Here is a 22,053-nt window from a genome sequence, read left to right as displayed (position 1 = left end):
GGCCTCCCAGCTAAGCTGAATGAGATCTCTGGAATAAAGTTCAGCATGTATGCTGACGATATTAACATCTGTATGAACAATGGAAGTGATGCAGAAATTGAGTGGAGCCTGCAGAGAGCTGCAGACGCCGTGGTGAAGTATGCTGCCGACAGAGGACTAACATGCTCACCGCAGAAGTCGGAGCTCTTTAGGTACAACACCAACAGCAGAGACAAAAAGCCAATAAACATCAAAGTGGTAGTAGAGGGCCTAGAGGTGCCGCAGGTCGAAGAGATGAGGGTCCTGGGTATGGTTATCAATCATAAAGGCAACAATACCAATACCATAAAGAAATTAGCAACATATGCGGATCAAGTGCAAGGCATATTCAGAAGGATAGCAGTAAAAGGGAGAGGCCTAAAGGAGAGAAGCCTCCTAAGAATATCACAGGCGTACATAACAAGCAGAATCTGCTATGCAACGCCGTACTTAAATATGAACAAAGAGAACATAGATAAACTAGACAGGATACTGAGGAAATGTGCCAAGAGGGCTCTGGGACTTCCCATATCCACATCAACGGAACGTCTTGAGAAAATGGGTATCCACAACAGATGGGGCCGAGCTAGCTGAGGGAGTTAGAATAGATCAGCTGGAGCGACTTAGCCAATCTGAAACAGGAAGAAAAATACTAGAATGGATAGACATCAAACCGGGATACACTGCCCATAAGACAGTGGATATCCCGGAAGAGATAAGAGCCAGGATAAGCGTCCCGCCTATGCCAAAAAATATGCACCCCGAATATAACAAAGAGAGGCGCGGGCATAGAGCCAGAGCCTACGAGAAAAGAATGGGAGAACAACCAGCAGAACAAGTGGCCTACGTAGATGCTGCATTTGGACGGCAAGGAGCAGCCGTATCCGCAGTAGTCGACGGAACAGGAGCACCTGTAGTATCGGCTTCAAGTCGCACGAGAGACGCCAACGCGGCGGAGGAATTGGCAGTAGCGCTCGCTTGTGTCGGTACCAAGGCTAAATTCATAATATATGCGATAGCAAAAATGCGGTCAGAAATTTTGGGAAGGGAAGAATATCAGAAGAAGCTAAACGAGTCCTCGAATCGAGGCCGCTTGAGCGCAACGTGGAAATTATATGGATACCAGCACATGAATCCATCGCAGGGAATGAGGCTGTTCACGAGTTTGCCCGAGCTCTCTATCACCGGGCGGCTGCCGAGCAGCCCTCTTGCATGGATGTAAAAGATAGCCTAATCTCGTATAAAGAGGTTACAGAGCACTATAAACTAAGCAGAAGGGTCTATCCGCCGCCAGACCGTTCCCTCGGAAACGGGGAGGCAATTGCATGGAGGAGGCTACAAGGGGGCAATCATATTAGTCCCTTTTGGGTATATGCAACAATTTCAAAAGATGAAAAGGATCTACATTGCATAACATGTGGGAGATGGGGCACTCTAGATCATATTATTTGGGAATGTAACAACAGCCCAGGAGCTAAAGAAAATATAGATAGAGACGCCTGGGAGACCCTGCTGCGAAGCGAGGACCTCGCTCAGCAGCAGCAAGCCATCCGCCTGGCGGCTGAGGCCGTGAAGCAACAATGTATATTCACCAGACCTTAGTTCGCGAGGCTCCTGAGTACGGCTCCATCAGGCCTGCGTGCCGGGGAGTCCGAAACGGAGCTTCTTCTCGGTGGAAATAAAGGTTTCTCAACAACAACTAGCGGCAGACACAGCGAAGTTATGCTGTAGTTGTGATTGTCGCAAGTAGAACTGCTTCGAATGCACACACAAAATCTATACATAATTTAGATTCACAGGAATGCGGTTTGCATGCGCCCGCAGCTTACACGCTGCATGCTTTCATTTTAGCAACGGTACAATTAGATTCATCAAAGACTATAATGTGCAGTAAGACATCCAGTGGTCACGCCTAAACGCGCGCTAACTAATGGGCAACGAATCCTAATTATTTTCAAGTTATATTAGCAGCGTCGCAAATTACAGCCTCACCAAACCTTTGCCCCCAGTGGGGGTCAACATTATTCCGCTGCCCTCCACTATGGCCCCTCTTTCTTCTGCCTTTACTCCCCATATAATCTTCCATCAAGGCATGGTGGGAATGTCCGCATATGGAGGCGTACGCTACTGCGTTTTAGTGTGATATAATTCGTCATAGATCTAAAACACAGGAGTACGCTTGCAAACGTGCGGATGACCTTCAAGCTGAGCTACGGCCGGACTTGAGCGGCGGTGACGCGCAGTCTTTATTGTCTAGCGCCAGGTCTGAGTATAGTGGCTTACGTTGAGCTGGTGCATGACCATTATTAACCGCGTTTATGGCCGTATGACTAAATGACCTTTTTGCTAATTAATAATTGTAATTAATTAGTATCTCATTTAATTGTTATCGAATACTGAACTTTACCCTGCAGCAGTAATATCGTTGGATAGCTTATGTCGTGTACACTGACTAATTTTAGATAAAAATTAACTCACCTTTGGGGGACTATAATTGCTGCACCAAACCAGGGAAGATCTCCCACTGTGGCTATGTGCCGTCATCAGAGGCGAGAATAAATGGAAAGGCCGCGGATTTAGATCCAAATCGACAACTGCTACAAGAACTGTTCGTCAAGTTAAAATGTGTGCGAGCTCTGCAAGCCCCTGCCAGGTTCAGTGATAGGGTTTCTGCGGTAGCTGAGCATGACGATCACCACGCAGCCCCCGCGGCACGAGTTCGGGATGCCGAAACTCAAGGATACAGCTTCCATTGGCCAGCGGGGGGATAGCGGCCAGAATCTTGAATGGTGCTGACAGCACCCCTTTGCTCCTTCTCAGCAGGCCAGGGCTCCTCAACACTTAATCGCAAAAAATATTGGTTTATGGGGTTTAACGTCCCAAAGTGACTCAGGCTATGTGAGACGCCGTAGTGGAGAACTCCGGAAATTTCGACCACCTGGGGTTCTTTAACGTGCACTGACATCGCACAGCACACGGGCGCCTTGCTTTTCGCCTCCATCAAAAAGCGGCCGCCGAGGCCGGGGTTCAATCCCGCATCCTTGGGAACAGTTGTCGAACGCCGTAACCACTGCGCCACCCCGGCGGGGTAAAAATATTGGAACAAGAAATTTCCAACTGCAACCAATAGTGTTTTTGGACACAAAATGGATGAGACCTATTTCGAGTAATGAGTTCAATTGTACGTACCAAAGGGATCCGACGGGACATACCAATCTGGGCAAATGGAAAATTGGCTGCCAATTTACACGTTTACCAGTCATCTGAAAACTGATAATTACATGATAGAAATTAAGAAGCACAGGCATACATCTCGCAAGATGCACAATATGCAGTCAAACAGTAACAGATAATATATGCAGGATATGCAGCCATGCTTCTGCTCCTGGTTGCTTCTGTTCCTGGTTATATACATGCTTCTGTTCCTGGTTATATACACCACTCATCCTACACTCATGCTGGGGCCAGTTACTCTTAACAATGGAGTGCAGTTATTTCATTCAATTTCGTTCACAGCGATAGTATAGATGATGAATGTGGTTTAGTAGGCTAAGATGCCGATAGCTGTTATTATGAATACAATGTGCTTTCTTTGTGAAATATGCGAATGTTCACATGCATGCACTGACAGACCCATTAATTCAGCTGGCAAGACCCATCGCATGCAATGGATACGACCATTGGGCGCACCACTGGCAAATACGTGTCCAAATGAGTATCCACTTGGAGCATAAATAACCGATTAATGCGATAGATACCGCCAATGACTAACGCTCTGGAAACTTGCTTCGAGGACAGTTCAACGTCTACAGACGTTGCGCAAATAGCAATTTCGTCCAATTGGCCTATCGAATGGGAACGAACTTGAATGATAATTCCAAATGGAAGCAACTGGGCAATCCACTTGGAATGGTAATTCCCGCTGTACTACCCGTTTGGAATGCGACTTCCAACTTGACTCTCCAATGGGTTTCAGTCGGAATGTGAATTCCAACTGGAACCCATTGCGTCTCATTGGTACTAGTTAAGACTCCAGTTGATTCCAATTTTTTGTTTTATTATTTTTACTGAGCAGGCATGCCACAACAGGGAATTTCGCAGCTGCCGGGTCATCACTTCACCATTACATGCCACAACAGGCCATTTTGGGGATCGTCTGGAGCTCCACGTGACTGGAGCTCCAAACCGCAATTAAAAGGCCGGCAGCCGTCGAGCGGAGGAATCCTTTCAAGATCGATCAAGACCCTAAGCTCATATTATGTCGCCGTTCGAGGCAATACGGCTACATGCATTGAACAACTTGGTTTAACGACACCAAAACTGAACTGTTGCACCATGAGTGAAGATTTCTTGGATTGTTAAAATAATGAAAATGTGTTGTTTTTTTTTCGCGGGATGTTCCTCCGAATACGTTAACCGCACATTGCACAAGACTTTTGGGCTATGTTTTGCTATTGCTGTATTTTCTGCTCAACATTCATAGGAATATGCCCAGAATATGCAATATGTGCACATGCTTTCGCTACCGGAATGCAATCACTCGAGGTACTTGTTTTGGCGACGCGCGACCGTCTGCTATGGTGCGATTTCAGTGCGCGATTCTAGGCCATGCTGAAAATATGCGATTTGTTTCATTTAGAATGTGAATTCTGCGGATTCGGCATAATCAGTAGAACTCCGCATTGACGCTGTGCGCGGTCCAGAAGAATTAGATTTATTTGTGACCTTCGGGCAGCTTCACCCAAATGGAGTAACTGCGAATGAACGTCAGCATCGAAGCAGATGAGGGCTCTCGATGATAGCCGCTTATTCCCTTAGAAAAGATGAAATCTCGCACACATTCTGTTCGAGGCTCCTCAGTTTATTATGCCGCGTCGAGGCCATAGCACGCGGGCACGCTGTTTGACACTCCACGATTCCGGCAGTCTTATGGACTTTGGCAGGGGCAGATTTGCGGGCAGCTCTTGAAGAGGCTTGGAGGCTTTCGCAGGTGCAATACATTTTCGCACCTTATTCTCTAGAAAAATTAAGGAGACGGAGAGGTCAGTGCAGTTCTTCGGTAGATGACTACTCGGTTGGAAGGACGCCTCCATTCTACTCCTGGGATGCACAATCCACATCATGTGTGTCCTCTCTTGCGCTGTGTCGGTTCACGTAGGTTGCCTGTTCGTAAACCACAGTCCACTAGACTGCACCAGGTAGATTCTACCAGAAACAGGAGCACAAGGACACGTCCGAGCTACTGGAAGTGATAGTTGTTGAACCAGTTAAAGGGCTTTTCAGAGTGACACATATGAAGCGTAGTTAAGCACCTCTTCAGGGTGGCCAGCCGAGGTCTCTGCCGATAATTCGGTACAGGCGCCGGTTGTGGGGCGCGTAGAACTCTCTGAGCTTGCGCTCGAGTGACGGTTCGAGCCTGGGGTGGGGCCGCCCCTTGGACGGGTCCAGGCAGTGTGGAGCGGCGCCCGGCTCCCGCAGCAGACAGGGGAATCCCTTGGTGCTATTGAAGACCAGCTGTCGGGCGCCCACCCAGGGCGGCCTTAGGCCCAGGAACCGCTGCAAGGAGGCCAGCTCCTGTTCGGGCTGCGCAACCAGCCGCTCTCCGCTGACGAAGTGGAAGCTGGAGAGAGGGAAGTGCTCCAGCCAGCGGGACACGTGCTCATCGTACAGCCCCACGCGAACCAGGGGCTTACTGCGGTCCACCTGCGACGGAGAGTGGGACATTTATTAACATTAGCTTATTGCCTCCGGTGTCTGGATTCTATTAGTAGCCCGTTGCAATGCCCCCCCCCCCCCCCCCTTTCGTTTATTTCGTTTACCTCAGTGATTTTCTACGAAGTAATCGGAAATTGTATAAATTTGACTCGAAAATGCACATTTCTAGCCCTTCTCCCGTTCTGCAGCTTGAACATAACATAACATATATCGTCAGCTTGGGACGGGGAACAGTTTTCGTTCTTTCCTGAAAACTCCACAAAAATTATCCTTTCGTTCCATTTCAGCCCCAAATTTCCCGAAAAGAAAAAAAAGAGAGAGAATTTTCCGAATTCGATATCAGTGCATCAGCTTTATGACGGTGAGGGTGCCTGGAGAATGTTTTCAGTGGGCCACGTTCTTGATGACTTTATGGTTCGGGGTTGGTAGAGCTGCATCTAGCGTTCTTAGCTCGGAAGGGAGTAAAAAGAGTACTAAGATGATTATTTTTTAGTGGTGGATCAGTTTAGGGTTTCTGAGATTGTATACACGACCGCCTCGGCTCACATTATGCACCATATACAGTACATCAGATAACGATTCCTGACGAAAAGCATGCTTTGAAGCACAGATCTCAAAATAATATACTAAGGAGAACGAGCTGCTCATTAGGTGTTCCTCGTTGCTATCCGCTGTTTTCTCCCTGTAAAATCCTGGATAAGGTGTAGAACATGATCTCAGAATTCGACTGTTGACAGGCAGGACATTATTAAATATTGAACGCTCCCTTTAGACCCAGGTCATTACTGTTTACAGGAAAAGTTAAAAAAAATGACAGGGACACCTAATTACATTGTGTGTTGGCAGTGCTATAGCATTAGAAGCTGCTTAATCCTCTACATTCAGTTTCGTGTTTCATACTTTGATGACTGTGATTGCAGACCCCTAATCTGTGTACATCAGTGATCTCCCTACAACAAAATGTTTTCTCGAAGGTCTCTAGTGGTGGCGACGCAGAAAGTTTGTCTCTTTCGATCCTGCAGGGATGGATGGAGAGGGGAGGTTGTTGGCGGCTCTAAGCGAGCCCAGAGGACTGCACGCACCATGCCGGTGCTGTTGTCGGTGACCGAGTGGAGGAAGGACCGCCTGGCGCGTCCCTTGGCGGCCGCCTGCGTGTAGTCTGAGACAGCGCGCGTCGTCGGGTCCCGCAGCACCAGCACCAGCTTCACCGAAGGGGACATGGCACGCACCCGCGCCGGAACACGCTCGCGTACCATGTAGCTGGGAGTCTTCTCCATCGTCAGCTGGCCCCGAACGCTCTCCGGCATCTGGGAACTGGAAAATAAATAAATAGAGGATGTTTTTTTTAGAACGCGTACCATCTGTAATTTTGGTGTAACCCCACTGCTCTTCGCATTGAAGAGTGCTGGAAAAACTCAATCCTTTCTTCTACATGGTAGGCTTCATTCTAAAGTGACCGCATTTAGCGCGTTTCGAGTGGCGCGATATATTCTTGAGCCATGCATGCCGCAAGACGTATAGGACTGGCAAATAACCCTTTATTCTAGCATGCTGGAGCTTTCAGTTGGCTAGCGGGTGTTCAAGGCAGTCAGCAGGGTTGCATGCATGGAGAAAGGAAAGAAGTTAGGAGAGGCCCTGACGTCATTTTTTTTGAAGCCGGCGCGGACGCGCTGCGACCGGACGCTGCAACGTCTCTCCTCTCCCTTTACCCTCTGCATTTTCTTTCTCCGCGACGCTCACGTATCTAGGGCCCTTGGCAACGCTCTTGCTAGTGGCCCGAGTTTTCATAGCAATGGTCCGACTTGGCTAACCCTAAATTTTGACGTCACTTCCGCCACACTTTCTCCGATGCATTGGGAATGGCAAGGGCCTCTCCTAAGTTGTTTCCTTCCTCCATGGGTGCATGCGTAATCAGCTCGCGCAGCTTGAGTAGAGGCTGCATTTGCCAAAAAAGACGTCAAGCGATGGACGTGTAAGGAGTAAAACAAAACCTGTCTGCAGCCCTTCAACAAGCCCGTGACGGGTCGTTTTGATCTAAGTCGCCACCATATCCTCTTCCGGGACCCACCGAAGCAAACACATGGCAAATATCCAAACCTCCCAAAGAACGATATGGCGACTTCCTCCTATAATGGCTGGATCGTCGCACGTCGTGAGCAAAAGGTGAATCCTGAGGCGCCGAAAAACAAGCGACGATCAAACCACGCTCGCGGCCTATATTTAACGGTGCTAATGGCGGAAGAAGCGCTGGCGTATCCATCTCGGAAGCGCCCCAGCCAGTCGCGCAGGCGTCTCCTCTGCGCGGCTGCGAGGGCCCATAAAGCTCCGACGGCCGGTTGGACCATGTGTGTGTATACAATAACATCCACAGCCCAGAGCGTATAGCTATCCACAGTCCCGCAACACTGGCGGTGCCGACAACGCGGCGTGTTGAAAGACGGGCCCCAGACTCGAGCCGCGGGCTCCGCTTCGGGTGGAGGTATATAATAGCTCCTGGGGCCTTGCAGAGTGTTCACTTCTTGGACCGCAAAAATAAATAATAATAAAAAAAAAGTTCGAGAGATGAAGAGAAGGAGAGGTTGCTGTATCTTGTCTTTCTCGGATGGCACAGACTGGGGCTGCTGGCGCTTGCGTGGTTGCGATATCACGGAAGCGCTTGTTGGAACGCCGTCTTGAGAATAGGTAGTGCTCGAATATTGCTCGTGTACTGACCAGCTTTCCTTGGCGTTCGGGTATAGAAAGTGTGCCGTTCTGTAAAACCGGTAGAGTGACACGTCCTGCGACAAATGTGCAGAGAACAAAGATCGGGAGTTCCATAATTTTTATAATACCGCCTGAAGCACGTGTGCGTTTTCTCGACGCATGACAGGTATAATACGAGGACACGGGACAAGTGCACCGCATTCCTCGTCACCTGTCCGGTCTTTGTCCGCGCTGCGCGAGAAACTGTAATCATTGTGCTGCGAGGACAACTCCATGCAATTAGTCCTTAATTCCATTTTCCCCTTTGTGGTTACTTTGCCCCGCCGTAAAAGAGGCATCAGTCGTCGATCGGAAATCGAATTTAAAGATATTAGCGCCAGTCAATCCAAATTCGTGGCGCCCTTGCCGAAAAGGACGGACTGCCACCGCTTTCAAGGAAATGAAGTGTACGTAGTGCCCCCCCCCCCCCCCCCCCCCCACACACACTTTCATCTTAATTGCGTGTCGAATATGCACGCTTTTAAATGGCAGATTAGGGCAGTATTTATTATTTTCCTTTTCTTTTTTTTTTGTTTTTGGTCTTTGCTCTACTGGTCCACAGTACAGCTATTCGTTCTCTAATACTTCTTCAGCTTGTAACAAGGTAAAATTAGAATTACATCTTCTTAATTTTTATGTAGGCGTGCGTCTACCAGCTTCACTGACGTGTTTTTGGATGCGTTCAGCTCTGTGCTACAAACTTTGTTCGCGAAATTCTTTGCCTCGGTATTTGCCCACACCGAGTGAGGACGCACTGTTGAGGGGCGGACACGTCGAAGCATTTCGAGCTGACCTCGCTTCTTTGCAGCGACAAACGTAATTATCGCCGAGAATAATCAGATTTGAAGACGGGTCATTTTTTATCCAGTCATTTCAACCCCGCGACGAGAAGGTCGGAAAGGATTACACGACTAGCATTAGCACGTGAACGGAAAATAATAATAAATAAACTTTTAGCACCGCAGCAGTTAATTTTCTTGTGAAAGACACTGATAATGCCGATTCCTGCATATCATTTTTTTTAATCCTCTTTCTAGCTCAGAGAACATCCGCTTTTAGCGAATGTAGCACCGTAGTCGTCAGACCACGGTGGTAATGCGTCGATAACACGAAAAGCTGAGCTAGTTAGTGCGGCACTCTTAGAAACACAGCGCAGCATGACAAGGGTAGGCAAGCTTCGTCGAGATACGAGATTTCGCGGGACTGAATGATAACCGATTGGGCGCTTATGAATGTGTCACAATTCTTGTGAATGAGCTACGCTTCTTTTCATTCCTTTTTTTTTATTTATTTTTTCATTGTTTATTCGTTTATTTTTTTCTGTGTTTGTACAAAACTTATGCTTCTCTGGACAAGGACCTGTAAAGAGGATGCAAAAGTGGGCGTTTCGCTGCACTCAGTTTGGCGTAGTGCAATGGTTCGATGATGAGACTTTGTATGAGGAGTTCTCACGTGTTCTCAGTCTCATACCTTTACGAAACTCGCTTATAGGAACGTTTTATTTGCGAATATGCTCACTTGGTTGTCGGGAAATTTGTTGCTCCAATAAATCAAGCAGTCGATAGCGCTTTTCCAGTATACTCGCTCGTCCTTTGCTCGTTGCGATGTGTTCTTTAAGAATAATGCTTCGATGCAGGCCTAATCGAATTTGTTCTTCAGCTCCTTTCAGCTTGTGCAAAGAATAGCAGTCGGCGGCGCAGGATCGAGTAGCTATATATGTGTCGGGTCGGGCTATCGCGATCATCAATCGGAGAACTGGCGGCTTTCCAGCCTTTCGGGGCCGACGAACGGACGGTATTGCTGGCGCGCACAACGAAAGCCACTCGCTTTCTTTATACGCCAGGGTTAAAACTCCGCGTACTGAGCACTCCAAACGGCAGCGTTTCTTTCTTTAGCATACACACGACCCCGTGACACGGATACTCAAGAATCACTCGCGTTCCTTGGCTTCGTCACAATGTCTCCAACTCGACAAGAGGCCGCGTGCTGTTCTCTATCGCGACCTTCGATTCCCATCTCAAAAGTACAACCCAATGGGACATGCTCCTGCCAATTCGGCCACGTTATGTGGTCTTGTGACGTCACACAAACCGCAGAAAAAAGGCACGAGCGTTATGGGGACTTCAGACATCAACCTCCCTCCCCACATTGTCGTAAATCCGCTCCACACAGTCGAAAGAAAAATGGCACTGTCAAAGCCGTTTGTATATGCTGAACTCTGAGATGACTTAAGGCGCCACGCTAGAGACTGTGTTAGTACTAAAGAGCTGCATATGTTAGCTCTTTCGAGTTAGTTTTCTCTTCGGCGTATAGTTGGGCTGGCGTCAAGGAGGGGCCACGTCACATACATCGTACTATATGGTCAAATAAACGTGAGAGAACATTCTGTTCAAAATATTATCCAGTCGTGCACACTGGTACCTATTAACGCAAACAGGGATTTCCTTTATTTGTTGAACGAGCAATGAACATAGCCGGACACTGTCGGTAGATCCAAAGGCGCGCTTAAATAGCATTACAGTGCACGCGGCCAGTCCACTCGAACATCGGACACGATGCGCAGAAACAATCTAATTGATTGATTGATTGATTGATTGATTGGTTGATTCATAGGAAGGGAAAAGGCGCGGTAACTGTCTCACTTGCTTGCTGCGGACACCTCGACCGCGCCGTAAGGGAAGGGAGGAAGGTGGGAGTAGCGCCTTTTCGAATGTCATCATTAGCTCACTTACGGTCTGCTGCTAGACAAATGTCTGCTTATTAGTTGTGTCCTGCACAAAGGGTGCTACCCTCTCTTTAGCTGTTACCTCTCTTTAGAGGGTAATCAGCAGCTCATAGCTCTGAAATTCCACGCGCACTTCAACCTGTTTTTCAACGCTTGGCCCCGACTACTCCCAATATGCCAGTATTCTCACTCGAGTCCAGCCGCAGACAAAGGTATTCACTTTAATACTCTCCAGCCATGCCTGACCGGGCCATGCCAGCCACGCCTGGGAATGTCCTAAGCGAGAGCTCATCGCCTCACTTTATTCTCTGCCGTTTGCGCCTCCCTTCCCCGGCTGGCCACTCGCGAACTCTAATAGAGCACAATGGTATCCGTCCTACGCGTGACACGCCCTGAGCTGGTCCGCTATCAAAGCCGGCTGCGATATAATGATCGCTCCCGTTTGGCTTATGATCGATGCTGCTCCAGATACATATAAGGTAGTATTCTATATAGTCCATGTAAGCTAACCTGGTACTAAACCTGCGCGCAACTCCTACAAACCATCAACAACCAAAGTACACGTATGCGCGGTCTTCGGATGCATAAAAAATAATAAAAATATCGCCGCAACTCGCTGGGTTGGCCTACTGGCAACAACGAAACGCAGAAGTCTCCTTAGCTCGATCACGCATGGCTCTGCTGAGTAGAAGATTGGAGCAATAGTTTGACTGAGCTGGTTCTTAGTCTTGTCATTGCAGGATAAAGTAGTACTATAATTAAACAGGCAAGGACGATCAAGTAAATGACACTCGTAAACGTACGCGGCCGCGCACTATCGTATAGTCACTATCATCATGAAGCCAGGCTTTGCTTATTGCAGCACACAGGCCTTTCTCATCAATCTCTAGTTATTTGGACAGATGCTGAGGACAGCGAACAAAGAGCCACTATTAACCACGAACAATTAACCACCGATTAGAGTACACACGCGTACATGTACGAAAAAACACGAAGCAGGCACTCACAAGTGATACAGTGAACACTTGTCAAATTCAGAAGCAGTTCGGTGGCACTGACTTAACCCAGTCACGCCTTGGGCCAGAACCTCCTCCGCCCTCTTCCGCGGCCATTCCCTAACTATTTTACCCAACTTTCAGGGGCAAGCTTCGCTTCGCTTATCACGCTTATGACAGCAAAGGCGCCCACGTTATAGCCCTATGATGTATACGATTGTCCGTAATTAAACGATTCTTAGAAGAGCGCAGCCTGTTAAGAATGGTCAGGTAAAATCATAGTCATAAGCACTGGGCTATTAGGTGGGAGTGATGAAAAGTTTCCCTGGAACCCCCCCCCCCCCCCCCCCCCCATTATGCTCCGCTCCTTTGATAAAGTGCGAAGCCACCATATGGCCTTGGTCCATAAGCACATAAGCCAACGGCCACTGTCCTGAACCCGGACGCCAGATCACGCCTGACCATTTGATCCTTCTCGCAGCGACCGAACTTATACACTGCTAGACCTACGCCGGACGAGCTGCGAGCAAACGAGCAATAAGGAAAGCAAGCTAAACTAACAAACAAAATCGAAGCGACGGAAGAAAAGAAAAAAGACTTCTAGGTCCGCTGCAGCAATTAATTGCCCCGCCCCGCGAACCGATAATTAGCGTGTTGCCGCCTCGTCGCGTCGTCTGCTCTCTAGGTGGGTGCGCACCGTCTGTTCGGCGACGCGTACTTCTAAAACGACGGCGCCGAAAAAAAATGGATCGTCTCCGAAACTCCTGGTCCCTTATTGGAGAGAAAGGTTAACGAGCCTACCATCTGTAGGCAAGGAATCAATAACATATAAAGCGTTCCGGAAGCCTGACGAACCAAACACGTCCCTGGCAGTATAACACTGATCCCAACTACGGCTACCATCTCGATCAGTGCCGCCGTCCGGACGACGCGCCACACGTTGGCGGGAGAAACAAAAAGATCAGGCCATCGGAAGCATCGCAACTCTGGGCTCGATACAGTGGGCAAAGCCAGAAACGAGCTCTACGAAACGCCCATAAAGCCTTCCGTCCTACGCACTTTTGAAGAGGTGAGGACGCGCGGCGCCGGAGAGGGTTGCTTACGAGCAGTTTACGTATGCGCGTTTATATCTGGACAGGACACTCAGTTCCGCGCAGCAGCCGCGAAGTAGGTGCCAAGCACCCGATTCGGGTCTGTTTCACATGCTGCAGCAGTGCAGTCGTGAAATATTCTTTTCGCACTTTTCCTCGGCAACGACAGCAGCGAACTATATACATGAGTAGGCTTAGCGGACCGCAAGGTTCTTCGTGCTGACCGCAAGGTACCAGGCTCGATTCGACAACCCCGTACCAGGCTCGATTCGACAACCCCCCGTCTCGGATACACCTCTGCCATGACCATGCTGCCGTGTTTCAGACGCATTTCTTTGCGCAGTGACAGGTGGTTTGGGCTAACCACGACCATTGGCGGTCCTCAGTGGCCATATGTCCCAACATGACATCGAAGGGTGAATGTGTTCTTAGCTATAATAACAGTTATTACGCAGTATGAAAAGATAGAAATAGGCTAGCCAGTTCGAGACGATAGGAGACAGCTAAGCAGCGCCTTGTTGAACGACGCGAGTGGCGTCTATACCTCCTGGACCTCACAACGCCGCAGCGCTGCATACAACTGTCGACAATGAGCCCGTGGGTGTGCGTTCGCGTAATAACGGTCGAGGCGGCGCTTGATCACACGGCGGCGGATCGCCGAATGGCACCGAGATTTATGGACGGCCTCGATCGGCGCTTAAAGACTGGGCAGCGAGTGTGTATGTATGCGCGCAATACAATAAAGCTTAGTGGCTTCCACTGCAGTCATCCCCCTTGCCCTGCCACCACACGCACTCAGAAACGCCGGCCGAAGGGTGCTGTTCTGCACGTGCCCCAAGTACCCCACCCACCGGTGAGAAGCCGATAACCATGCGCCCGGGAACACGAGGGTATGGGGTGGCTATGGAACGAGAGCTTAGCCCTCGTCCATGTGCCGTGTTTGCTCCAGTGTAGGCCCACCGCGGTGTCCCAGGCAGCGAGGGATCGAAGCCCGCCGCATTTCGATGAAGGCGAAACGAAGGCAAACGGCCGCGTTTTGTGCGTCGTCAGTGCAGTCAAAGCAGAAAGCTGGGCTAGTTGGTTGGAATCCATGTGTCCCTTTTTCTTTGTCCTCGTCTTAAGCGCTAGTCTTAAACTTCAAATGTCGTCAGTGCGTGTCTTAGAATCCCAGGTGGTAGAATTTGATTCGCAGTTATCCAGTGTATATATTTTTTGTCTTTCTTTTCTCCTGGAATCTTACGGTGCTATACCGATGCCTGACTCCTACAGAACCTTTCTTTTCCTTACAGAACTCCCCCCCCCCCTTCCCCCCCCCCCCGCGCACAGAGAGAGAGGGAGAGAGAGAGATACATCGCTGCAGTAAGCTCTCCAGATCGGACAACACGGGGCCATTTTTACAGACATTGCACCAAGAAGGTTCTCGCTGTTCATAGCACCGTCGCTCTTCGTCGCAATTATCGGGTGTCCTATAGCACGAAGCTCTAAATGGCATCACACCTCCGGAACCATTTGGACACGACAATATTAGTATTCGCCTCTTCTTATGGCCAATGAGAACGTCCCGTACGAGTTCACGTGATCGTGGAGAGTCCGGGAGTGGCCACACTATATATACAAGGTATGCGCAGATGCGGTTTAGCTGTCGCTATATTATTTTAGCGGTACAACTGTCGCTATTTGGTTCAGAATAAAGGCGAGGGCACTACCTTAGGCAATTTCGGTGCCATAATTAAGTGCGCACATATATGTGCCTTCCCATGTAATCGCATACAATCAAGGAAAAATAAGCCTGGAAGGATGTGCGATAACTTTTACCATTTTCCAACAGCAGCCTCGCATGGTTAACGAATGACACCCCGCTTTGCTTTATAATCGGAGCTACCGGGAGGTACGGTAAACGTGATTGCACTGTGGGCCGTGAGGTGACGAATTATCTCATGCAAAGGGAACACTGCGGTCCTTCCCTTTGCATGAACACGGCGCAAATCAACGCGGGCTATTCTCAGCTTTGACGCAATGTATTTTATACCTGTTGCAGTCACGTAGGCAAATGTTACCATATCGCTTAGCTTGAAGCAGACACATATGTACTTTTTAGCCCATTTTTTTTCGTCTAATAGTGCAGCTGGGCCAAAACCTACATCGGAAACGTGAAGTAACCGAAGTCGCCACGCGCACACCGTCTAGACCTCAAATCCCTGCTGTACCTTTTACCCTTTCTTGTTCCCATTCTTGAGAGATGAATGAAAAAAAAAAATCTCCTCGACTATTATTTTTCTTTGTTTTCTTTATTTTGCGGCGAGGGGGAATGGGGGAGGGGGAATTAAAGAAGTGCATGGCCGTGATGGCTGGACGGCTTCTTGAACCAGAGAGTTAAAGTCTGGACTCTGAAGCAAAGCATCTTTTTTACTGGCTCTGACTGTGTAAAAGTAGTTATAAGCGGTTATTTTATTACCTATAAAAAGGAAGGAAAATCTTTTTGTCGGCCGCGGCTTCTGAAATAGAAGCAAAGGCATCTAGCGGCGGTGGCGGAAATAAATTGATATCGAGAAGACAGAGAGGAAATAAAAGAGGGGAGCGACAGGAAGGGTGCAGCAAAGTAAGGAAAATTAAATAACATCGGTACACAACTTTGCTGATCAGTGTAGTTTTTCGCCCTTTGCAGAGTCTGCTTGCGTACTCGCGTCTCGCCAATATCTCCTCGTCTCATTGGGTCGGATCCAATGATGTCATCACACATCAAAGTCACATAAGGCAATGACTAAGTGTGGCATGCTAATTGTCGTGCAATCCACAGGCGCATGTGGGATAAGTCATGTGACATTTAATATGTCAAATGATGACTCGTGACGTCACATTACGTGAATGCCCCTTCGTCGTCCTACTACTATATATACTCTTGCACTGCGCGACGCTAGCCCGCACGGCGCGGAGAATGCATCGATGCGCAAGTTTATTGATTGTCGCGAACGAACGGACTTCGCGGACTTTCTTCTTCGGCAACTGGCAAGTACACGCACTCGTCGACCTATATCTACACAGCGCTCGGCTTTCTCCGATGCCATCCGCATTTGCATACATGCGTGTGCGTGCAAAAGTACTCCGAGAACGTGTACGATGCTCAAATTCAATTGCAGCGTTCATTCGTAACGAAAGCGTTGCTCGTAAACAGCGAAGCCGGCGGTTGCCTTATCTGCACTTTGTGCACGATCGCAGCCGGCTTGCGTCTACCAAGTACAAGGTCCATAGTAATAGACAAAACATGTGCCCAGACGGAGCTGTATACGGTTCGCTGCTTTTGCATGCAGCCCTATTTGAACAGGGCACACGGAGATCGATGTATTTCTTATCCGTGAGCTGTTATTGATTGCACGCTATACGCGATCGTAGAGGAATAACTCTTGTTTCGCTTGCGCTGGGCCCCAAATGCTAGCCGTTGAACTTGCAAAGTTTATGGGGCATTTTCGCGGAACTGGCTGCATTTGGAGTCGATTTTGTGCGATGTCTTGACTGAATACTACTATACCAATTGTTATTTAAGTATATACTTGGGAAATATAGGACAGTCATGCGAACGCAAGACAGTTGTAGTCATGTCATGGCCAATGAAACAACTGAATGCAGCGCCACATTCGTAGCGGCACGGCCGCACAGGACTATATGCAAACCAACAAGCCTCTGTGAACCTAACGGGACTGTGGATCGTGAAGCCTTTGGGGATTTTTTTTATGGGGGCGCATGGGCTGTGAAAAACAACAATGCTAACGCAGGGGCCAGTTGGTTGATCATAATGGGGATTAATGCGCTACTTGCTAGACGGGGGACAGGTGAAGGACAACACACAGTACAAGCGCTTGTGTCGTAAGTTGTCCTTCACCTGTCCCCTGTATAGCAAGTAGCGCATTAATCCCAATTATAATCATGTTGCGGTGCGATGACTATGTCGTTAATTTCCGCTGAACACATCTATTGCAATTGATGTTCCAAGACTCAGGGTGAATGAGGTAAAAGCAATTTTTCCCCGGATCGGTTACCTATGCTGATGCGTCTTTTCTCCCTGCCTTCCTTTCAGCTGTGAGGATTGTGGACACGGTGTTGGAATCATCGTGAAGGTAAACGCTATTTTATATATCCACCTGCGTGCAATGTATTCGCCGATGATAACGCAGCATGCACCAATAGCTGGCTGCTTTGTTAGTAGCCATTGTATGTACACGAACTATAATCTTGTTCCTGCATATGTTACGTATAGTGCAACTGAAGGAAAAAAACAGAGACTGAGGCATGATTATAAAGCCTCGGCGTAGGTTTTGGAATGCGAGCTGCATTTTACTGTATAGGGCTGTTGCCTATTTCAAACTACTTTCATCGGTGAGCCCACTCTTCTAATTCTTTACTTTAACAAGATCTACGGGGCGAAAAAACTTCCACGCGGGAAATTTCAATCAGGGTAATTACTGCGTGCTATGAAGTTGCTGAAGCATGTGCAAAATTTTCGAAAACGGAAAGCACAGTGCAATACCGCTCACTCTATGTAAGTGGCGAATTACGATAGGCATGGGTGGCATTGATTTATATATTCATTTTTTTTACACTGATCAGGAAATTTAAAAAAGTAACGCGAGCAAAAGAACAAAAGCGACGAAACTATATATACAGTAAAATATAGAGTCACTGATTGCGTCCCATTGCGCGATTGCGATTGGGAAAAGCGTGATTGCGTCCGACGCTGTCGCGATGGCGCTTTGAAGAGAGCTGCTGCGTGTTCGCATGTTTTCACTAAGAGTAGACGACCCTGTACGTATACTCTCAGCGAAAACAAAACAAGCTGCTTGTAGACGCGTATTTACGGGACGAAGGGCATGGAGCTACCGTTTATGTCAACACGTAATGGCGTCCGCGCTCAAAGGCGATCGGCTGGCGCACTTTGCATTTAAATGGGTGCCAAGATGGGCATGGGCACCACTTATGCTGCCAGAGCAAGGGGCGCAGTGTCCGGGCCGCTGCCGTGCGAGCGAGATAGAAGAAGCACTTGTATAATGCCTGTGTATATTAAACGATGCATGCTCGGCGCCCTCTACCGACCATGAACAGGGTTGAAAAATAAGGTCAGCCTTCTCGGTCATCTGAGGAAGGAGCTACTTCTGGCCTTGTCAGCCGTAACCGGTGAATTCCTGTAGAAAGGACCGCGTTGCCAAAACGCTATAGCTGTGAGTGCGCTTAGTTATTCGGTGAAGACATTTTATTGGCCTTTGTTTTCGAAGTATACATTAGGAATTTACCTTCCACATAATGTACTACTACCAGTTTTCACCTCTAAGGGAGGCCAACTAATTCCCTATCATTTTGCGCCTATATATATATATATATATATATATATATATATATATATATATATATATATATATATACCGTGTGTCTCAACAAAGTCCAATTAAGGTTTTGAAGAAGATAGTGTGTCATATCCTGGTGAAATCAGCCGAGGGCGCTGTTTTGAGTCGCATGGCCTGATTTGCAGTATGTTTGTCTCAACAAATGGCTAATTAGTAAAGACTAATTAGCTCAATTTTAATCATTGTTTATATAATCATGCGTTTATATGCTTGTATTTCCTTTTGTTTTTCCCACCCTGCTATGATCTGTACCAGATCGCAGTACCTATAAATAAATAAGTAAAATTGTTTTCTGCAACACAATGGCAATTCAAATTTTGTACATAGCCTTGATTGGATTGTTAAAACGTTTATTTGGGGCCTGCGGTAGAACGCGCGCTCGCACTCCGGTATATATCCTTGAAAAACACCAGACTGAAGTGTCCGCGAAAAAAAAAAAAATGAGAAGGGTTCAACGCTGTTAAACCGAATGTGGAGCGAAATACATGGCTAATCAATTAAGTAATTAATCAATTGTCACCTCAATGATTAATAATTTAATGACTAACTAATTAATGAATTACTAAATGGTGCCAGTTGCGTGGCAGAATACGGCACTCAGGCTTTCGCCTTTCACTACTTTAGTTGATAAAGTCCCTCATATTTTTTTTTTTTTTTTTACTATACAATTCTTGAACTCACTTTGGTCCTGAAACCAATAATTAAAAGTTAGTTAACTAGCCTTCACTAACTGTTTAACTACACTGATAGGAAAGAATAATGCAGTTACGCCTGCTACAAGAAAAAGCCTAGCGCACAAGCCAGTAGCATGGATGTTAAATTTTCATATAAGCCCGCTTCCAGACACTGCAGTGATGGCCTCACATCCGTCCCATATGCAAGCGGTGAGGAGTTCCATCGGCAGCGCTGGTGGGTTAATTGCTACCGGTTCTCCCACAGGCTACGCCTTATTTCCCTACGACTCGATATTGAGCTTCTTTGGGTGAAATGATTGAAGAAATGGCCGGGTCTCTCACCGCACCTTGTGCACACTAAACACCTATGTGCCATGGCATTAACTGGAAAAGCTGCTATTGTGGGCGTTAATATAGAACCACCACCTTCATTATCACCTATCAGTTTCGGTATAGTTTATCGGAGCACGGTTCTCCTCACTACTAATTCCTATCACACATCCTAATGTAAAACTGCGAGTTCAGGAGAATGATAGCTCCTTCCCGGTCATCAGCGCTCCTCTGTACAAAGCGTGACGCTGTGGTGAGCATTATCGGTGGGATACCAAATAGGAACGGATATCCGCTTACAAGAAGAGTGGTTTTTGTACTAGTGTATAAGCGCATATCAGGCTACGCCTGGTGTTTGAGTCTTGGCATGTGCGAAATCAACCATACCATGTCTGTGTCACGCATTGCGACGACTGTACCATAGAAAATCGGTAAGTTTTAGGCGTTGATGAGCCGCCAGCCACCTGGACAGTCTTCGAAGCACGCGGACCGTTTTGCACGGCCTCTTCTCAGCGTATGCTGCATGGTTGAGAAGGCTGACCGAAGTGTGAACTTGTCCTGCTGCCAAAGAGGCGCGCTCAAACCGCGTCCCTGGAAGATGTTCGCGGCATATTCGTGTCTGGTTTAGTGCACTTTCGGTGGCGACCACAAATATTCGTTACACGCTTGCAACCGAACGTGGAAAGCAATAAACTGCATGAAGGCCGACCTATGCGTTTGTTTGGTCATCCCCTGTAGCGGCGCACAGCGATACTGCTCTATCTGCAAGACATCCGGACACGTCCCGTCGCCACTGTAAACAACCGGCCCTCCCCATGGCCAGCCTCGCGGGACCGTGAGAAAAGAAGGTCCACGTCTTCTTTTTTAGCAAGCGTATCCACTCCAAGAGGAGGACCGCTGCGCGACACGGCCTCTGTTTGTTGACGTTTTCGCCGTCAGCCATTTGCGGCAGATGGCGCAGCAAGTCACAGGCACTAAAGTATCAAGGGGCTTTACAGGCACTCACCGATACCGTGCTCCGCTTTACTGTTTCCGCAGGCGTTGCATGCAACGCAGTATCGGCGGTATCGGCGCACGACAGGGGAGGGGAGGCGGATTCCTGCCCTACAGCTGCGGTGGGCCGTCGTCGGGCTGTCACCAAGAACTGCGCAACCCTCACGTGATGACTGAAATATTACGGCGCTCACGCGAGGAGGCCCGTTAGATTTGTGCGTCATCACCTGCAATCCTGTATTTGTTATTTTTGCTCAAAGTTCTTACAAAGCTCCAATGAATGAATGAATGAAAACTTTATTTCCACCGAAAAGGAGCCCTTCATCTCCCGCCCCCGGCACGCAGGCCGGGTAGCGGGTCAGGAGGGCCCCGCAGGCTGAGGTCAGGTGAGGTTACAAGCACTCTTCACGGCCTCAGCCGCCAGGCGGGTCGCGTGCCGCTGAACGGTGGGATCTCCGCTCCGCAGCCAAACCTCCCAGGCTTCTCTACTATCAATGTTAATGCCGGCGCCTGGGGAATCGGCGCATTGCCATATTATATGATCTAGCGTGCCCTTTTGTCCGCAATTTTTGCATTTAGAATCTTCCTCCCCGGTCTGTGTTAAAAAAACCCAGACAGGGCAGATGTAGTTATCGGCTTGTAATCGCCTCCATATGCGTGCTTCATTGTTAGTGAGAGACCGATCTGGGGGAGGGTATACTTTTCGATCTAATTTGTAAGATTCTATGATCTCATTGTATGTGATAGCGCAATCTTTAATTCCCTTGCATTCGGGCTGTTCTACCGCTGCCCGGTGGTAGAGATCTCGGGCCAGCAGGTGCGCAGCTTCGTTGCCAGGGACAGATTCGTGTGCTGGTATCCATATGATGGATATGGTTCTAGTAATGAGATTTGTGAGAATTTTTTTGGCCTCCTCTGAGATCCGTCCTTTTGCAAAATTCCAGACAGCCGTTTTGCTGTCGCTGATTATAGTTTTGGCCTGTGTACCAGTGCATGCGAGCGCTATTGACGAAGTAAGGAAATGACGCAAGCGTTTGTGTACCTGTGCGCGCGTGCGTGCGTGCCTGTGTGTGTGTGTGTGTGTGTGTGTGTGTGTGTGTGTGCGTGCGTGCGTGCGTGTGCGGGGTGAACAAAGGAAAGGAGCAGTGACTGTCTCACTTGCGGTGGGCACCTGAACCACAATGTGAAGGGAGGGATGAGAATGAGAAAGAGACGAGACAGATGACCGCCGACGTGTACCAAGGTTAAAACTGGCTCGAGAGATGCATTGCCGTGACGGCCGCTCTCCTCCTCTGACGCCGCCTGCTGCGTTAGGTTACGTAGTATATGGAGGTTATTAAGGCACACAATTGCAGTTATATATGTTGTCACTAAAGA

General features: G+C 48.3%; 1 protein-coding gene across 1 annotated transcript in view; it reads right to left on the bottom strand.

Annotated features, from left to right (window-relative positions):
- Window positions 1–4,803: 4,803 nt before the first annotated feature.
- The window catches only part of LOC146189325 (heparan sulfate glucosamine 3-O-sulfotransferase 3A1-like), a 65,599-nt gene continuing 48,349 nt past the window's right edge, over window positions 4,804–22,053 (bottom strand). The window contains exons 3-4 of the mRNA XM_084604175.1: window positions 6,816–7,047; window positions 4,804–5,721 (exon numbers count right to left, since the gene is read on the bottom strand). Coding sequence (XP_084460301.1) covers window positions 5,335–5,721; window positions 6,816–7,047 — 619 coding nt within the window. The 3' untranslated portion in view covers window positions 4,804–5,334. The remainder of the gene's footprint in view (window positions 5,722–6,815; window positions 7,048–22,053) is intronic.

Source organism: Amblyomma maculatum, chromosome 5, assembly GCF_055883805.1.
Source record: "Amblyomma maculatum isolate TAMU_Amacu chromosome 5, ASM5588380v1, whole genome shotgun sequence".
Classification (NCBI taxonomy): Eukaryota; Metazoa; Arthropoda; class Arachnida; order Ixodida; family Ixodidae; genus Amblyomma; species Amblyomma maculatum.
This window is presented reverse-complemented; position numbering and strand designations above follow the sequence as displayed.